Source organism: Lutra lutra, chromosome 3 (assembly GCF_902655055.1).
Source record: "Lutra lutra chromosome 3, mLutLut1.2, whole genome shotgun sequence".
NCBI classification, from domain to species: Eukaryota; Metazoa; Chordata; class Mammalia; order Carnivora; family Mustelidae; genus Lutra; species Lutra lutra.
The window spans coordinates 78418356-78439239 of NC_062280.1; the positions used below are offsets into that span (position 1 = coordinate 78418356).

General features: G+C 36.0%; 1 protein-coding gene across 6 annotated transcripts in view; it reads right to left on the minus strand.

Annotated features, from left to right (window-relative positions):
• PDE1A (phosphodiesterase 1A) overlaps positions 1 to 20884 on the minus strand; it is a 344008-nt gene that overhangs the window by 48183 nt on the left and 274941 nt on the right. For all 6 annotated transcript variants that reach the window (XM_047722353.1, XM_047722355.1, XM_047722358.1 and 3 more), the window contains 4 exons: positions 20642 to 20782; positions 12523 to 12623; positions 4708 to 4833; positions 71 to 172 (listed from right to left, as the gene is read on the minus strand). In XM_047722353.1, the coding sequence (XP_047578309.1) occupies positions 71 to 172; positions 4708 to 4833; positions 12523 to 12623; positions 20642 to 20782 (470 nt within the window). The remainder of the gene's footprint in view (positions 1 to 70; positions 173 to 4707; positions 4834 to 12522; positions 12624 to 20641; positions 20783 to 20884) is intronic.

Here is a 20884-nt window from a genome sequence, read left to right on the forward strand (position 1 = left end):
AGTCACCAATTACAGTCCTTTCTGAGTCCAAGCCTATGGAACTTTAACATGATGGAAGAAAATAACCTACCCTTCAGGCTGCTGCAAACTGTTTCTTATATTTTTAATTTGCTGGAAGTGACCTGACATGTCTGTAGACAAAACCATTTCAATCACTAGGTTCCGAAGATCCCTGTGGAGTCATCAAAAGAAGAAAGGTTCATTTGGCCCTTGATGATTCTCAAGTAAAACATTTCCTTAATATTACTGATTAAATTTTATTTTTCTTTATGGATATAAGCACAAAAGATGCTACTTTTTAAACGTAAAAGAGCTCACAAACGTTAACATTATTTCACCCTTTAACTCTCGCAGCTTTTGGAAGTTGCCGGGAGAGTGCTCTGTGAATGATGCTGTTTAACATCTCCCCTTCAAGAACTGGATGTTCCTCCATGCACAACCACGACTGTCTACTACTCATAATTCCTAATTACTGTTTTTCTATCTGAAAGGAACCTGACCAACTTAAAAAAATAATTTTAAATGCAGTATTTGCTATTATTAAAAGCACCACTATGTATTCATGATTTATTCAGTCCAAGCAGTGTGGTAGGTTCTTTTATATGAGGAGGTATTATTATTTCACACCAGAGGACACTGAGTTTTGCCCAGTCACACAGGTAACTGGTAGATGGCAGAGATAAGATTCAACCCAAGAGTTCCCACTCCCACAGCTGACACAAGGACCACTTCACTGTGCCAAACTTCTATCATAAGAACCCCAGAGAAAACAAGATGCCAAAGTAGGTGGGGATTCTCCATTTCAGCTTTTGGAACCCTGACTCTACAATATATTGTAGAGAGAGCTATTGGTACTATTGAAATATTAATCAAATTTTAATCTGAGCTATTCAGTGACGTGCATGAATATTTGCACACTAAGCAGGAAATTAATTACCTCAGCAAAGGCTTGCATGTTCTATAAGTCATCGCTTGCTCAGTACAGATAGAGAAGAAGGTCACTTACACTGGAAATCATATTTTATTTTCATTCTGTGGCATGGCCAATAGAATAAGCTAAGTAAAATGTGTGTGGTAAAGTTGACTTATAATCTTGTGTCAAAGATATTTAACCTAAAGTTTGTGTGATTGAATAATTTGTTTTTTAAAACAACCACATATTAGAGGAGCTTGCTGAAATTCAACTGGATTTTTAGATGGGCACTGTGAGAAATCCATATTTTAATTACTGTTGATGATATTAGATAGCTTGCTTAGAACACTTTTACCCAAATATTAAAGGAATAGAAACTAAAAATAGTTAATAAAATTGTGTCTTTTTAAAAGATTTCATTTATTTACTCGAGAGAGAAGAGAGAGCACTCATGCAAGAGAGCATGAGCGGGGTGAGGGGCAGAGGGAGAAACAGACTTCCCACTGAGCAGGGAACCTGATGGGGGTCTCCACCTATTCCAGAACTCCAGGAACATGACAGGAGTGGCAGCAGACACAGCCAACTGAGCCACCCAGGCACCCCTAAGTTATTCTTTTTTTTTTCTTTTTTTAATGTTTTTTCTTTTATTTATTTGTCAGAGAGAGGAGAGCGAGCGAGCACAGGCAGACAGAATGGCAGGCAGAGGCAGAGGGAGAAGCAGGCTCCCCGCCAAGCAAGGAGCCCGATGTGGGACTCGATCCCAGGATGCTGGGATCATGACCTGAGCCGAAGGCAGCTGCCTAACCAACTGAGCCACCCAGGCGTCCCACCCCTAAGTTATTCTTAACTACATTTTTTTCTCTGAAATTATGAAGAGACCTATATTACAATAGCAACTGAACCAAAATATTCATTTTAACTAAGGAAAAATGAGACAGAAGTTTTATGAAATCTATAAAATTTAGTATATTGTACTTTGCATATAAGATGCTAGATATTATCAATAATCAACTAATAATGTATTAATAAGCTAGGCAAAATAGTGCATAAGGGAAATTACTTATTTATGAATCTTCCTTACCAAAATTTTTAAATTATTGCATTTATGGTTACTAAAGTTACTTTAAGAAATAAATAGGTATGCAAACAGAAAGCCTACAAATCTCTAAAGATCTATTCATATTTTAATTTATGGTAACTTGTCATCAACTTTCTGCTAGCAAATGTATCTTCTGTAGCTTTTTAGAAACAATGTTGGATCTATTAAATTCTACAATCCATATGATACTATAGCATTTGTTAAAACATTTCTATAAAAACATTCAATTAGGATGATTCTGAGAAGTTACTGTACAGAAATTTATAAAATATTAAAGGAATAAATTATTAGAATAATAAAGATGTTAAAGAACAAAATATAGTAAAAAAAATACACTGAAATAGCAACATAATCAACTTTGAGAAGGAAAAAGTTTAATTCAAAGGAATAACCATAAAAATTAATAATATTAAGTGATATCTCTGGGAATAATGATCACTGACAAAAAATTAAATACTCTAAATGTAAATAATCATCTCTTGGACCACAGGAAATACCTCCAAACTTATCTCTCTACGTCTACCTTTGCTCTTCTATTCTCCACATAACCCAGCAGCGGTAGCTTTAAAATCCTTTTATAATTAGATGCTGGCCTTCTTAGCTGGAAACCCAACTGGGCTCTTGTTTCTTTCTTTTTTTTTTTAATTTAATTTAATTTTTTCAGTGTTCCAGAATTCATTGTTTATGTACCACACCCAGTGATCCATGTAATACGTGCCCTCCTTAATACCCACCACCAGGCCCACCCAACCCCCCAACCCCCTTCCCTCCAAAACCCTCAGTTATTGGACTCTGGGCTATTGTTTCTGGCAGAATAAAATGAAAGGCCTGAACCAGTTTCCCAAAACAAAGTGCCTCCCACCACCCACATTAGATCTGCTTCTATAGTTGCAAAACTGAGCTCGTATTTTTAACCCACTGAGCCACTCAGGTGACCCTGTGAGCCTGTATTTTTTTATACAGCTTCAAAATGTCCTTGAAAAGCCAGAAAGCTTGAGTATTTGGAAGAGTACCTATCAGAAATTTGGGCTTGTTTTAAATCCTGAATTAACCTTTATTAATTTATTCACTCATTTATTTTGAGGCAGTTTTTTTTTTTTTTAAGATTGTATTTATTTATTTGAGACAGAGAGAGAGAGAGAGAACACAAGTAGGCAGAGCAGCAGAGGGAGAGGGAGAAGCCCAGGCTCTCCACTGAGCAGGGAGCCCGATGGGGGCTCGATCCCAGGAGCCTGGGTTGATGATCTGAGCCGAAGGCAGCCGCTTAACCGACTGAGCCACCCAGGCGGCCCCATATTTTGAGGCAGTTCTTGATCCCAAGGCACTTTATTTTTTTAACCTTTATTTATTTATTTATTTATTTATTTATTTATTTATTTATTTTCATTGTGTTATGTTAGTCACCATTTTACCCCTCTGATATATATATATATTTTTAAAGATTTTATTTATTTATTTGACAGAGAGAAATCACAAGTAGGCAGAGAGGCAGGCAGAGAGAGAGGAGGAAGCAGGCTCCCTGCTGAGCAGAAAGCCCGACTCGGGGCTCGAACCCAGGACCTGGGATCATGACCTGAGCCGAAGGCAGCGGCTTAACCCACTGAGCCACCCAGGCGCCCCACCCCTCTGATATTTAAATAGGAAGCTTTTTGGCCCATTAACTAACTTTCAACAAAATCTTTGTTAAAGCCTTTGTTAAAGGCTTTTTTTTTTTTTTTAACGTATAAATAGGTCTCATTGACTAGTAGGGATATGCAGACATATTTGCACTAAAAATTTCTATGTTAATCAGAAATTCATACTTACTTGGACATCCCTTATTTTTATTTGTTAAATCTGGCAGCCCTATAGTCAAATGAAAAGGCTGATGATGACCAAAAGATCAAGAAGTAGGAAAAATTATGCTGAGTTGTAGGGGTACATCGTGTTATTTCCCACTGTGTGGCAACAAGTATCACCCATCCATGATTTTTTTTTTTTTTTTTTTTTTTAAGCTGATGGATGCTTTGGAGAAACAGATAAGATTTCCCTCTGCATCTGGGTCATTTTAGCATATTGTATTTGTGATTTTTTCTTCAAACAGTGACTTTTTAATTTTTTTAAAAAGCTAAACTCCAGGATGCCTGGGTGGCTCAGTGCGTTAAAACCTCTGCCTTCGGCTCAGATCATGATCCCAGGGTCCTGGGATCCAGCCCCACATTGGGCTCTCTGCTCAGCAGGGAGCCTGCTATCTCCTCTCTCTGCCTGCCTCTCTGCCTGCTTGTGATCTCTGACTGTCAAATAAATAAATAAAATCTTAAAAGAAAATAAAATATAAAGTAAACTCCACATATAGAAAAGTAATATATGAAGAAATTCATATTACACTAAGATTTTGAATTTATTTAGGACCACATATTGGTATAATTAAGTGGAGCTCCATTACAGAGAGTACATCATTATGTGTCCTAAACTATGTGTTGTGGGGTACGCAGTGTTGTGGACTGGCCATGATGTATACAGATGTGGAATTAGCCTGGAAAATAGCTCAACTCCAACCAGCAGAGCCTGGCTCCTGAACAACATCTTGTAGGTTCTAGTCCTCACAGTCATTCAGTCAAGGGGAACTTTTATAATATGAATTTCTTCATTTTAAATCACATAATTTAAGTTTTTCCTGAAATTAAATTTCATGTGGGATTCCTTTGAAACTCACCTCCAGTCATCTTTGGACAAATTTATCAAAACATTCATTTCTTCTTCTTGCATAAGTCGATAAGCTGCACTCACATGGTGATTCTCAAGGACAGAGCGATCATTATACAAAAGGGCAACATCTGACCTAAGAATTAAAAACAAAATGTCCAGTAGAGGATTTATTTTAGATTTCATAAGCATTTGCTAAATATACTCGTCACAAGATATCTCATCAATAAGAATTCTATAATCAAACACCTAAATGTATGGAAGTACTTAGTTTCTTTTTTTTTCTTTTAACCATGCGATAGCTTTAAAAAAATAGACTTTTTTTTTTTTTTTTTTTTTTTTTTTTTTAGAGCAGTTGTAGGTTCACAGCAAAATTGAGCGGAAGGTCCAGAGCTTTGCCATACACCCCATCACCCCAGATATGTAAAACCACCTCCTCGTTATCAATATCCCACACCAGAGTGTTACATTGGTTATAATTTATAGGTCTACATTGAACGTCATTGTCACCCCAAATCCACAGTTTACACTAGGATTCACTCTTGGTGTTGTACACCCTGGGTCTTTGGACAAATGTACAATGACATGCATCCACCATTATGACATTACTCTGAGTAGTTTCACTGCCATAGAAATCCTCTGTGCTCAGTCTGTTCATCCGTCCCATGCCCATAACCCCTGGTAACCACTGATCTTTTTATTTTTCTCCATAGTTTTGGCTGCTGCAGAATATCATATATTTAAAATCGTATAGTATGTAACCCTTTCAGACTGGCTTCTTATACTTAGTAATATGCATGTAAGATTCTTCCAGGTCTTTTCATGGCTTGATAGCTCAGCTCTTTTGAACACCAAGTAATAGTCCATTGTCTAGATCTATCACAAGTTAACCTTTCACCTACCTAAGGATTTCTCAATTGCTTCCAACTTTTGGCCATTATGAATAAAGCTGCTACAAATATCCATGTTCAGGTTTTTGTATAGACATAATTTTTCAGCTCCTTTCAGTAAATACTAAGGAGTGTGATTGCTGGACTGTATGGTAAGAATATGTTTCATTTTCTGACAAACTGCCAGAAATGGCTTCCTAAATGGCTGTACCATTTTGCTTTCCCACTACAGTGCATGAGAAGTCCAGTGGCCACATATCCTCACCAATAGCTGGTGTCGTCAGTGTTCCAGATTTTAGCCATTATAATAGAGGTGTAGTGATATCTCATTGTTTTAATTTGCATTTCCCTTATGACATATAATGTGGAACACCTTTTCATATGCTAATTTTCCATATGTATCTCTTCTTTGGTGAGATGTCTGTTGAAGCACAGTTTTAAGTTGGGCCATTTATTATTGTAGAGTTTAGAGTTTTTTGTATATTTTGCACAACATCCCTTATCAGATATATCTTTTGCAAATATTTCCCCCCACCTTGTGGATGGTCTAATTACCTTGATATTGTCTTTTACAGAGCATAAGTTTCTAACTTTAATGAAGTTCAGCTTACCAATTAGTTTTTGTGAATTTTGATTTAGTGTTGTATCTAAAAAGGCATTGTCCCATTCAAGATCATCTAGGTTTTTTTCTTATGTTGACTTCTAAGAATTTCATAGTTTTGCATTTTTACATTAGGTCTATCCATTTTGAGTTAGTTTTTGTGAGGAGAATAAGGTCTGTGTCTAGATTTATTTTTTTGCATGTTCATTAGTTTCAGATCCATTTGCTGAAGAGACTAGACTGTGTTTGGCCTATTGCATTGCCTTTGGTTCTTCATCAAAGATCAGGTAAAAGGTAAAACTACCTTTTATGTGTGTCTATTTCTTGGATCTTTCTTCTGTTCCATTGATCTATTTGTTTATTCTTTTACCAATACCACACCATCTTGACTACTGTAGCTTTATTGCGAGTCTGAGGTTAGATAGTATCCCTTCTCCAACTCTGTTCTTCTCTTTCAGTAATGTGTTGGCTATTCTGGGTCTTTTGCCTTTCCATATAAACTTTAAATTTGCTTGTCAACATCCACAAACTATTTTGCTGGAATTTCATTGGGATTGCTTTGAATCTATAGACAAAGTTGAGAAGAACTGACATCTTGACAATACTGAGTCTTCCTACCATGAACATGGAATATCCCTCCATTGATTTAGTTCTTTGAATCTGTCATCAGATTTTTGTATTTTTCCTGATATACATCTTATACATATTTGTTAGATTTATACCTGGATATTTTAATTTTTTATGCTATTGTAAGTGATACTGTGATTTTAATTTAAAATTCCACTTGTTCATTACTGGTATGTAGGAAAGTGGCCAAATTTTGCATGCTAACCTTATATTCTGCAAACTTGCTATAATTGTTTATTAGTTCTAGGAGCTTTTGGGTCAATTCCTTTGAATTTTCTATATAGACTATAATGTAACTTGTGAACAAAGGCAGTTTTATGCTTTCTTTCCCAATCTTTATGCTTTCTGTCTCCTGTCCTTGCCTTATTGCATTAACTAGGACTTCCACTATGACCACAGTTTAAAAAAGGTAGTGAAAGAAATATCCTTGCCTTATTCCTGAACTTACTGGGAAAGCTTCAAGTTTCTCACTGTTAAGTGTGAGGTTAGTCATCAGGTTTTTTGTAGATCTCCTTTATCAAGTTGAGAAAGGTCTCTTTTATTCCATTTGCTGAGAATTTTTATCATGAATGGTGTTGGATTTTGTCAAATGCCTTTTCTCCATTTTGATATAATTTCATGTTTTTCTTCTTTAGCATGTTGATATGATGATTTCCTTAATTCACCAGTTTGGTCATAGTTTCCTTTTAATTATCTTAGTTTCCTTTTAATTATCATAGTTTGAATATACTTGTCTTTTCCTTACAATTTGTAATCCAGACACCTGTAAAATAATCTGATATGCCAACCAGAGGGAAAAAAATTACCTGGTATGCTCATTCAATCATTGAATGAATCAAACCCTCTACTGATGAATCAACCCATTCCAGATAGTTGATTACCAACTATTTTCTATGCCCTTAGACTAAAATTACTTTGGATGGAGGGTAGAGGGAATGATGAAAATCATTTGATCTATTATGATCTTAGTTTTTTCTCCCTCATAATGTTGTGATTAAACTTGAATATTTAGATCCTGCGGCATTAAATTAACTGAGAAAACCTTAAAAAAAAAAAAAAAACAAACCAAAATGTGAAATGTGTGTTTTACCACCAATTTATAACAAACATTATATTTTAGAGTGATGAATTCATCAAGGAAATTTTTTTGCTTTTCACCTGTCCATATTTTCACATCATTTAAGCAAACAAACTACTTCAAGCAGCATTGCTGAACTTAGTGGTCTAGCGTAAAGTATGAAATATTGCAAGCATTCTCAGATCTGTATAATGGAGCCCTGGCTTCTTCCTCTGTCCTCTTAGATTGCCAGATCATTTTGCAAATGTGGAATGGAAGCGGGACCACTATGTTTAATGTATTAAAATGGCACATCCACCCATATACGTTGCCAAATTGGAGGCAGCAAAAATAGCAAAAGGGAAGTCAAGTTAAAACCTGTGCAACTCAGTTTTCACTTGCTGCAATGCCCAGACTCTTCGTTTTTCATTCCTTGTGGTAGACCTATAGTTCGTCAGCACTAAAACTGCCTCATTAAGACTTACTGTTTTAGGCTTCTCAGTCAGTAGTACTGGTTACAGAACTGACATTACCACTGAATGTTTACCAAAGAATAGGGAAGGATAAATAAAAGAAAGAACTAAAGAAACCTGGTTTTGGTTGCAAGGAACCTATTTGAGATCTGTATCTAATGATCTACTAAATAAACCAAGCTTTATTATTAATCCAACATAGGGAAAATGACCTATGAGGCAGAACAATTACTTCATCTTTTGTTTCTAGAACTATCATAAAAATAGAAAAACATATGTAGTTAGCTAATGGTACATAATTCCACAATAGATTTTCTTTTAATCCCAATGATGGCCTAAAAATTCTCTAACCAATAATCATAACTCAATATACGGAAAAGTATACCTGCAAACCTTGTTCAAGAGAGGACTGAATATATCTTGCCCAAGTATCTCCAGAAGTTCACACAGATCATGGGAAAAACTGACATGTAAATCACATGTCATTTGTATCATATGGACTCAAATCTAGCCACGGCAGTGTAACTACATGACATGGCTCCAAGTATCACTGTCCTTTACTTTCAGCAGCAAGCAAAGCTATATCTTTGAACCGGATTTAATTGTAGCAAATTACTATGATTTTGTCTCATAAATCCAATAAGATTCTGATAATACAGCACCATCTTAATGTTTGAGATGGTCTTTGACTGCTAAGAAAAGAACAAAACTCTAAGCAACATTCAGTATCCATGGTAACATGTAGCTCAGTATTTTTACGAAAAAGAAATCATCTCCATTTATTTACACTTTCAAGGATTTCATGAATTATAATGTCTGTATTGAACTAAAATCTAGCATTGCACTATGTTCTAAATTATTTTTATTTTGCATTATCCAGTATATAGTTCTCCATATTAGAAAAGCATTCTAAATCCAAGAAACAATGAATGATATAAAATACAATAGAATTATTGATACTTGTAACATAAGATCTTTTTTTTTTTGGACAAAATGGAAAGGTGATAGAGTTTTAAAAGCACATTATATTGTTGTGTTTATGGTCACCACAACATGTTCATTTATAGAATTCTCAAATTCTTGCATAATTAATCCTTTAAATTGATCCCGGTAGGCAATTTATAGGCAATTTGTAAGAAAATATATAAAATGCCAGACACTTTCTCCCCTTTATTTACAGAGTTTCTTAATGTAAAATTGGGGGAAAAATGAATTCTTCTTTCTCCCTCTCCTCTTTCTTTACTCTATCTTCTCCTCTTCCACCTCTTCCCTTTTTCTCCATTTCCTTCACCTTTTCTGCAGTCCAGAGCATAAGTAAGTTAGGACTCTTCATCAGTTGTAAATGGATGGTAAGGAGAAAGCTGGAAGTGATGGCCCAGCACTACTGCTGGAGAAGGCTAGCCCTTGGCCTTCACTTTACAGAGTAGAAGAAACAAGAAGTGTTCATGGATAACCAATCCCTTGCTCCCTTCTCCAACTGCTAAAACTGTGGGGCTCAGCTCAGTAATGAGCTGTGTTTAACTAAAATCTCACTCATTATGGATTCAGTGGATATAGAAAGGTCTTTGACAAACAAAAATGATGTGCATGGTCTACCTTCACTTTGATGTTTGACACAAAAATGGAAGAGCTGCCTCTACTCTACAAATGTGTAGGTAATTAACATCCTCTTCCACATGAACAGACCTCTAGGTCTGCCTTTATGCTTCATGGTCTGTCAATCTCAAAAGCTCTGGGAATAGACAGAATGCCTTCCTCAGTATTTCACTGCTGGAATTTCAAGCCTTCCTCTGTCTCCATCAAGGGGCCACGCCATCTAAGTCCATCCCATTTCAGGCTATAGAAGACTGGAACTTTCATGTACCTGCCTTGGTCTTGGGGTCAGAGTTGTATGAGTAGACTGAATTGAGACTGTCCCTCTTCTCAGCTTCTCAATTCTGCCACTGCCATTTGTGAAGACAGGTAGGTCATTTCATCTCTTGTTTTCTCTTCTTAGACTGTGAGGCCTTGACTAAATGATCCATAATGTGGCTCTCTGTCACTTTAGTCACTGAAAGCTCTAAAAATCTCTAATCTTTTGATAAAATATTCCTATGATCTCCACATTAAAAAAAATAATTTCCTATAGCTGCAAAATCGGTTGTTAGAAATATTGTTATTAAAAAGCAAATGAACAGACCACACAAAAATCTGCACATGAATGTTGATAGCCCCTTTATTCATAACCTTTATTCGAAAATTTGGAAGTAACCAAGATATCCTTTATAGGCAAATAAGGAAACAAACTCTGTAACATGCATATGGAATATTGTTCACCAATGAAACTGAAAGAGCTATCAAGCCATGAAGAGACATTGAGGAACATTAAATGCATATTATTAAGTGAAAGAAACCAGTCTGAGAAGGCTTTATATCACATGATTTCAACTATAAGACATTTTGGAAAAGGCAAAACCACAAGATATTATCAAGACCAGTGGTTGTCAGGTGTAAAGGCAGAGAGAGGGAGGGAGGGAGGGAGGGAGGGAAGGAGGAAGGGAGGAATAGATGATGCACCGGAGGTTTTAGGTTAGTGAAACTATTGTGTATGATACCACAATGGTGGATACATGGCATTATACATTTGTAAAATCCATACAATGTGTAACACAAAAACTAAACTCTAATATGTATTATGGGCTTTAGTTAATAATAATGTATCAGTAGTGGTTCCTTATAACAAATGTACCATACTGATGCAAGATGTTAACAATAGGGGAAACTGTGGGGGTGGGGAAAGAGAGTATATGGGAATTATGTACTTTCTGTTCAGTTTTTCTATAAATCTAAAACCGCTCTAAGAAATTAAATCTATTAATTAAAAAAAGAAAAATATTAATTTTCCCTTAATAAGACTGGAGGGATCTACAGTAATTCTAGAGCAGTATCAGTTTCTCAACTTCTATCTCCATCTCAAGCAACTCTGACTAGTGAAAGACTTAGAGAAATGTCAGGGACCTATGTATAGAAAGTTGGATCATGATGGGTCCTAGACACATTTTGCCTCTCAGGCATTGAGATCTCTGCAACCAAAAAGAACACAGAGCACCTTTCTGTTATGAAATGAATTATGTCTCCCTAAAATTCATATGTTGAAGTCCCCTTGTACCTTAGAATGTGACTGTATTTGGAGAAAAGGCTTTTAAAGAGGTAATTAAAGTTAAATAAGGTTATAAGGGTGTGCCTTAATCCAATATGGCTGATATTCTTATAAGAAGAAGAAGAGATACCAGGAATGTGTACCCACACAGGAAAGGTCATGTGAAGACAGTGAGAAGGTGGCCATCTAAGCCAAGTAGGGAGGCTTCTGCAGAAACCAAACCTGATGACATTTCTTGGACTTCTAGGCCTCAGAACTCTGAGAAAAATTCCGTTATTTAAACCACCCAATCTGTGATTTTGTGATAATAGCCCTAGCAGACAGATATATCTCCACTCTGGAATTTTGATTCTAATAACTGTCATTATTAGCACCATTAAAAACCTCATTTTCTAATTATTTTAAATTTAACACTTCACACTAACCTGGAAATAAGGTTTCTTTGATTTTCTTCAAAAGCACAATTTTATTACTTTCACATACATAATGATACTAAACTAATGCCTTAAATAACATGTTGCAAGATTCATGTCAGTCAGATGTCTGAATTGTGTGATACTTCAAAGTATAAATTCTGGGCAGAGAGACATTATCTGACACATTTTTACATTCTTTAAATTGCTAAATATGTCAGTAAATATTTATACAGTTTTTTTGATAAATAATTGAGAAAGTGTTTATAACTTAAGGAATTTTGCTAAAATCCATTAAAACTACTTACTAGACATCTTCACTGTTTTTTAAAAATTTTATTAAAAATAAGAGATATGTAGAAAAATAAACTTCAAATTTTAAGTTAGAAAAGTTAATATTTGGGGCGCCTGGGTGGCTCAGTGGGTTAAAGCCTCTGCCTTCGGCTCAGGTCATGATTCCAGGGTCTTGGGATCGAGCCCCGCAACGGGCTCTCTGCTCAGCAGGGAGCCTGCTTCCTCCTCTCTCTCTGCCTGCCTCGCTGCCTACTTGTGATCTCTGTCTGTCAAATAAATAAATAAAATCTTTAAAAAAAAAAAAGAAAAGTTAATATTTTATGTAGCTTACCTTGTCTGAATATGAAAGTTGTTTGTGGTTCCTGTATGCTCGTAGTCATGAATGGCAGCAGCAAAGACCATTGCTAAAATTTCCAGTTCAGTGAGCCAGTGCTGGTAAATTAAGGAAAGATACTATCATATTTACAAAGCAGAGGCCATGCTGTATTTCTACAAAAGAGATTTTCAGTGCAGCCAGTATAAGTAATCATATAAATACATTAAATTATTTTTATTTATTTCAAATACATTTTTCCTTCCTTTCTCATATTCGTTGATTATGCATAATGGATGATTCATGAGGTCAATGATTGTTTCATGGCTTGTAGGTTCAAAATACAGACATTATAATGTTCCTAATCAATCAGAAAAGGAGTAATTTTCCATCATTTAAAAGGTAAACCCTGTGTGGATTTTTGAATTCACAGATTTATGAATCTGGGCCCTCATGAAATCGGTTACAGTTTAGTAATTTTTTTAGTTTAGTAATTTTTGACATAAGGGCCCATACACCATTAAAATATCTTTAGCTCAACTTTTGTAGAAGATCCTACTATGAGAAAATTTTTCACCTAAGAGTTGAAAATATTCACTTTGCTCACTAGAGAACTGAACTTTGCTTATATAGTTCATATTAAGATTCGTAAGAGTTTCTAAGAATTTACCAAATTTGCTCTTCATAACACATTATATTCTGACTGTGCAATTAAACCTAATAATAAAAGATAGAGCAAGTGTTTTCATTTAAAACCCAGACCACCCGCTTCATATACATTGATCTTTCTGTTATCAGGTGGATGGCTTAACAAAATTTCTCTGCTATTATAATTCTACTAGGTAATTTGGTAGTTTATTCATCACTGACATTTTGCATAACAGTTTTACTACACTCTTTATTATGAATAACCATGGGCCACTACTTAAATTGAAAATAAATAAAATTAAGTAAAATTAAGTTCACATTCCCCGGGGACAGAAGCCACACTTCAACTTCTCAGGAGTCACATGTGGCAAGTAGTTACCATGTGGAACAGTGCCGATGCAAAGTGTTTCCATCATCACAGAAAGTTCTGTTAGATAATGGTGCAAGTAGATGGAACTTGATGTTGGGAATGGAGGATCCCAATGACAAGGAGCTTGTTCGTTAGTAGTCTCATTCCACACACTTGAAACAATTACATTGTACAAAAAACAGAAAAATAGAAACTACATGCATAATTGATAAACGGTCACAGAAAAAGATAAAATCGAAGGACAGATAGAATATCTATTTGGTGGCAGTGATCTTGGAAGAAGGATGCACAAAAATTTGCACCTAATGCCATGGGAGAAACAGAGAGATTCTAAATGGAAAGAGCAGATGCAGAATGATACTGTGGAGACCGATATGGAAATCGAATTGCCCATAGTACAGTTGTGTTGGAGAGTCAAGTGGAATGAGAATGGAAAGAGAGTGCAGATTATGGGAAGAGTTGATAGACTACTTTGATTAGAGCTGATGAATCTGGATTTTGTATAAGATGCAGGAGGGAGCCACTGTAGGTCCATGAGTCCAAAATGAGAGGTGACAACTGTTGGATTTCATAATTGACAAAGGCATGATCTTATAAATTTTTGCTCCTCTTCACATAATCTACCAGTTACCAGTCTGGTAATTGGCACATAGTAGGAACTTAATATTTGTCTGCTGACTTGAATTTCATGAGTTTTGCATTTGGAGGAGGCAGTAAGGAGTTGTGGAAAGAGAATATGGATAATCAGACAATCCTGGTTTTAAATCTTTGTTGATCATGAGGCAAATAAGTTATTTACCCTCTCAGCCACAGTTCCCATGAAAATAGAATTAGTGATCATTCCCTGTGGAATTTTAAGAGAAGTTTTTAAGTTAATGTATTTGCTGTGTCTTTTGCAAATCTTATATAATAGTAAAATACAGAAAAAATGTCATTTTGCTGAACTTACTACCTTAAAAGCACTGTAGAAGGCATTGAGTCTGGAAAATAATTGTGAGCTAACATATCTTTAGTGATTGCAATTCAAGAATAAATGTCTCACAGCTGGATGACTGAAGCAGAAATGATTTTCAGACCAATGGGAGTTGATATAACTAGCTATTTTGTGTTTATGGGTGCATTTAATTGTGAGTCATTAAAAGGAAGAATGGCCTCTATTATAGCCTGAAGTGGGACTGAGCCTCCAATGTCCCCAGTGAGACTGTGGAATTAAACACCATGAAATGGGAAGCAATTGAAGTTAAACCAGGTTTTGTACCCCCAGAAACTCTTTGTTTTATAAAAAAAAATTGATCTGAGAAACGGGTTGCCAATTTTCTTAACCATAACCTATTTTTTCTAAAGATCTTATTTATTTATTTGAGAGAGAGTGCACATTGGGTAGAGGGACAGAAGGAGAAGAGAATCTTAAACAGACTCCTCGCTGAGTGTGGAGCCCAATGCAGGGCTTGATCCCAGGACTCTGAGATCACAACCTGAGCCAAAACCATGAGTCGGACATTTAACAGACTGTGCCACCCAGGTGCCCCTTATGTATTTCCTATTGATTATATTTAAGATCAACAGATTTAACTGTCATTTTAAAAAAGTGATATTTAATACTTACAATAATATAGAAAATGAAGCTACAATTATAAAAAACATTAAATTAGGGCAGCAGAGATGGATTTTAATTATAGATTATCTCATAAGCATTTAAAATTATCTTCCTAGCCATTAAAATTGATTATACTTATTTCCTGTTTTTAGTCTCATTATTCTCTGCTTCCCATAAATAGTACTTCCTCCATGAATCCCTCTTATTTATTGCCACACTATGGCCCTAATAATTAAGTTCAAATGATAAAATAGTTTGAAGAGTGAAATATTGAACCCTCTCACTTAATTTAAAAGCACACCTATTTTGTATTAGTGAAAGTAGAATTTTGGGCTGATTTTTAGTTTCTTAGTTGTTCATTCATTTTACACTGGTGCCAAATGAGAATTCCAACTCAGAAAATGAATGCTTATATTCATGGATTTTGTAAGTGATTCATGAGAATATTCAAGAGAGAATGAGGCTGAGTCCTGTCACTCTTCCCAACTAGCACAGTGGTCAGTGCATAACCTACATGTTTCTGGTTTCTCATGGGCAGATATAAAGGGTTAAAATGATGGGTCGTGAGCAGTGTAGGCACTGTGTTTCATCTAAACCACAGTTTGCATTTTGCCTAGAGAAATGCCCAGGTAGACTAATTCTAAAATGAGCAGTCCTCTAATTATATCATAGGGAGATACTGACTGCCATCAATAGTTATTATAATGATATCAGAAAGAAAGGAAAAGGAACTAACATTGACTGGACATTTTAGCTAGATGGTCTCTTTTGTATAACCATCCTACTTTCCACTTATGAGGTAAATATTTTTATCTTTACTTGGCATGTAACAAAGCTGGATCTTAAAGAATTGAGTCAACCTGCCAAAGGTTACATAGCTATCAAATGGCAGAGCAGGAATTCAACCCAAAATCTGATTCCAAGGTTTCTGTTCCTTCCAGAGATCACAATATTCCTTTTATGGATGACTACAGCATTCATTACTTGATGGAGGCAATATACAGAATACATTTTTCCAAGGTTTTAGAAGCAGAATTTCTAAAGAGTTTAACTGAGTATATTGATGGGTAGAAGCTCTAAATAGAGCTTTAATACTTATGATGTAAGTTTTCATATCTGAATTATTCAGTGTGTGTATGTTTATGTGTGAGAGACAGAAAGTGAGAGTGTATGTGCATATTAAGGCTGGGAGAATTTCGGGTCAGAAAATCACATTGACCTATTAGTTCCTGTTGTGTCTAAAACACCATAATTAACAACTTTCTTAGCTAAATTATAGGGTTGGACACTTTTTTCTCTAACTTTGAATAGGATGACACAGTTTGCTATAACTTATCCAGTAGTAAAAAGTGTCATAATAATATTAATACATAATACACATAAAATAATGCAATATATAATAAAAATAAATTGACGTTATTGATATCAGGATGTGTGTTAATACCTATTATGTTTCAGGAACTAGGTTAGGTGCTTTACATATATGGTATTTGTGCCTCTTCACTGTCATCCTACATGGTATTATTAGCCACATATTAATGACAAGAAAACCAAGGTAGTGAGTGAGTGATCTAGGTCATGGTAGAGCAGGGTTTCAAGCCTATGTCTGATTGCCTTGAAAGCCTACAGACTTTCTACTCTTCCAAACATTGTTTTCTGGGAAGCCATTTGCAAGAATAGTATTTCCATGTAGTTGGTAGAATAGAGACATAGTGGCATATTTTTTGTAGACAGACTGGAGAAAAACTGAGTCAATCCAGAGTATGGGAAGCTATTTCTGGGTGTGGTCAGGGGACTACGACTTCCAAAGCAAATAGATCTCATAGCATCGTTCCTTCTTCTACTCTTAATATTAGAACACAGGGTCAGGAGCCCTTAGACACAAGTGTTCCCTTACAAAGGCCCTTGGAAGATTTCAAATTCAGAGAGACACTTGGGAGGTGGCTTGGCAGCATTTGGTGAAGCAATTTTCTCTTCAGCCAATGGACTGAGCTACCACACACCACCGTCGCCTTGGCACAGGACTACAAGTTAACTGTCAAAGGACAGACAGAGGGGGTACTAGCATCAGCTCTCCTCTGCAGTGTCTCCTTCCAGGCTGAGGGTATCCTGTGTGACAGTAACAAACTGAAGGACAATAGCTTCATCATAGTCCCCTTCAGTAACTAGTCCTCAGACCATTTTGCAGGTGGCAGGCTGCACTAGTCACCTGAGAGTTTGGGGCTGCCCAAAGTGCTCCAGAAATGTCACCCAGATAAGACCATCCTGAAATGCCAGGGCATCAACTAAAACTAAAGCCAGTGACCCAGTCTTCCCCACATCAAATCTGAGGAGTTTCAGCTAAATCAATATTTCTATAATACATTTTTGTTGTTTCAAAGAACCAACATATTCATCTGTGTGAAAATTAATACTCCCCTACCACTACTTTTTTCATCTGAAGAAAAGCTTGTTAAAATAACTTCCCTAAAGCTATCAAGCTGGCTGTGAAACCTAGTTTTCACAACATAGGCAATAAATCGTAATTCATTTTGCCTTTCCTCTTACTGTCTATTATAAAGTTTCTCATTACTTCCTGTAGTTGAAATGTATTTTCTGGATCTCAGACAACAATGACAGTCTTCCACTAGACTATTTTTGTAATGGCCAAACTAATGGATGAGTAAAGAGCCCACTGACACATTGTTGCTGAAGGATGAATTAATCAGAAACAATTTCTCCAATGAAACCTGCTAGAGTAGATCGAAGTTCTGTTTATGATTGGTAAGTTAAGGACTACGTGATCTTTACTAATGTCAAATTTCTAGGAGTCATGTCAGGCTGGGCCAGATTTCCCATCTTCCAAAGAAGTTGGAATGGCTTGTTATATCCGGGAACAGGTTCTCCTCACAAGCCTGAGGGAAAAGTCACACCGTGGATTTGAATTTCTGTATTTACGTCATCCTTTATCTCTTCAATGTCACCTTCAGAAGAGAGGTTCTAAAGCTGAAATCAGAGACTTTTATTTGGCTCCCTTTATACTGATAGCAAAAAAAAAAAATGTACTTAAGCAGAAATATATTTTTAAATGATGAAATTTTGGTTACTTCCCAGCATAATATGGTATACATCTTCTCATTGAATTTCATAATTAAAGTAGATATTTGATTATACTGAAGTAGGCATTACTTTTCCATTCCATCTTGTTCTGAAGAAACTTAATCACTTCAGTTTCCATTTCAGAGAATCATTTAAATATTTCATTTTTCAGCTAATTTTTTTTTCAAATCCACAGAACTCAGGAAAGAGGACATGCCACACTTAAAATGAAAACCATCTCACTATCAGATTCAAGACCAAGGCCTTAGAGAGGAAACAGCAAGCAGCTCCAACCAGGAAGATGCTGAAGTGACTTTTTCGAGGATAACAGCATTTGCTGCTGTCAGGAGGCAAAGAGCTTAAGAAACAGCTGTGACAGTGAAGTCTTATTAAAGCAAAGGAACTTTAAAAGAATTTCTGTGTGTGTGTGTGCGCGCGCGCACCTGCTAGAAACAATTACAAGGAAGGTTACATATACTACTTCCTAAAAGCTTATAATATCTTAAAGCTATGTCTTTGCATGCTTGATTTTCTACTGATTATCGTAACCTTCTACTTCCTCTTTCTACATGTCAAATCAGACCCCTGGAAAGAAGAGTGAGTAAGCTTCAACCTAGGACCAAGAAGTTTAGCCATGACTGCATTTGATCTCGGCCAATGGGTACATTTATACCATAAGTCTGTGATGTCCACATATATAACTTACTACAGGATAGCACAAGGTCTGATGTTGACAACACATACAGTTCAGCCTTCTACAAGGTCACAAGGAGGTCATGCTACTGCCTCAATTAAAGTTTTTGAGATTTCTGCCTCCCCCAAATAGGACTTAACTCCAAAGCAGGTTATGTTACTTTGTAATTTTGTGGTAGAATGCAGATTTCTGTTGAATTGGTAGTGAGAGTCCAAGAAAATTCTTTATTAAATAAAAGCCTTTATTAGAAGTTGAGCTCCCAGCCATTAGCCATTACCAACTGCCAGCTATGTGAGTGAACCACCATGGGTATCTTGTTCAATGATGTCCTCAGCTATGGTTGCTAGCTGATTTTAAGCCCATCAATCATCTCAACTGAGAACCTGCTAGTTGGGACGCTCCTAACTAAAGACCTTGGAGAGCTACTGATAAGTTGTTGTTTTAAGCCAGTAAGTTTTGGAGCAGTTTGTTTTGGAGCAACAGATAATCAAAACATGGGTTAGGAGTGGGATCTGAGCCCAAGGCATTGATGGATGTGCAACATTTTGGAGGCAAAGAAAGATGAAGAAGAGGAGCAAACAATTTCTTCAATCATCATATGAGACACTATTGGATGAACCATAGTGAATAGATTGTATGTGTAGTGAACAACACACTACAGTTTCTTGGGGAAAAATAAAATTAATATGAAAAATTTCTATATATAACAAAGTTGAAGAATCATGTAACTGTTCTAAGTTTTCAGGATCTTCGGGACAACACTGTGGCTCTAGGGACTTTGCATGGGACCAGATTAGGAATAATCTCTGGTGTGGACAGATGAGATATTGAGGATCTCTGGGCCCCAAAGAGTATTAGTTACATAGATCTGAGTGTCAATGACTCAATAGAATGGGTATGTGACTTCTGAAGTCAAAATAGATAGGCAATGTATATTATGGGATTTGATGGAACATTCTACTTAAATGCAATTTATGGCATTGCTTCAGCAGAGGCTGACACATCAGGAATCAAGAAGGTACCAAGATTTGGGCATCTCCTATGGTCTGTATCCCTTTGAACCCACCTCAGTGTGGAATTTTTAGACGAAAGAGTTGCTTCTTCCTTTTCACTTTCTGGGAGTCACTGTAAACTCTTGAGACATTATAGAAATTCCAGGCAGAGTCAGAATTCTTAACATCTACTCGTTGTTGTCCTGGATTGCATTGCTGAATCATTTATTTATTGATTGATTGATTGATTCATTTAGATGCAAAGAAGAGGAAGGAGAATTTGGAAAAATTCACATAAATCATTTCCAAAGTCCCTATTAGGATTTGATTGTGATTATTAGTGCAAGTAAAAGAGAAAAATCCACAGAAGTCAGCTTGGGAGAACATGAGGGAAGAGCACTGTAATTAACTTTTATCCCAAGACTTTGTGTAGGTCACTTTTTGTTTTTTTTTGTTTTGTTTTTTGGTTGATTCCTATAGGGAAAAAATTATAAACAAAAATGTCCGGGAGTCCAAATTTCGGAAAATTTGCAATATATTTACATTTGCCTCTGGGTATCTTTTTTCATGGAGTTAAAATATTTTTTGGAAAATGTATATTATGAGTAATTCATTAACCCTCAAAAATCCGAAAGATCATCACTTATAATATTCCTGTGGGTATTGAAGGGACAATGGCAATGTGAGACAATGGCAATGTAGGAGAAAGGAATTTGATGTTCCAAATTAACAAACTTCAGTTATAAAAACTTTCTTACCATGATACCTGTATGAAGCATTATGTAATGCACAGTTTGAGTGACATCAGCTGCATGAATCAAATTGTGATAAGGATTTTTGTATTTGCTGTAACCAACTTCTAAACCTTCTGCAAAGGAAATTAGGCAAGAAACAGGAATCTGCAAAAAGTAATAATCATGATTATATTTTGGCCAAAAGAGTAGCACTAAATCAACATGAACACAACAATGTTTGGGATGGGACATAACTGAGTCAGATGT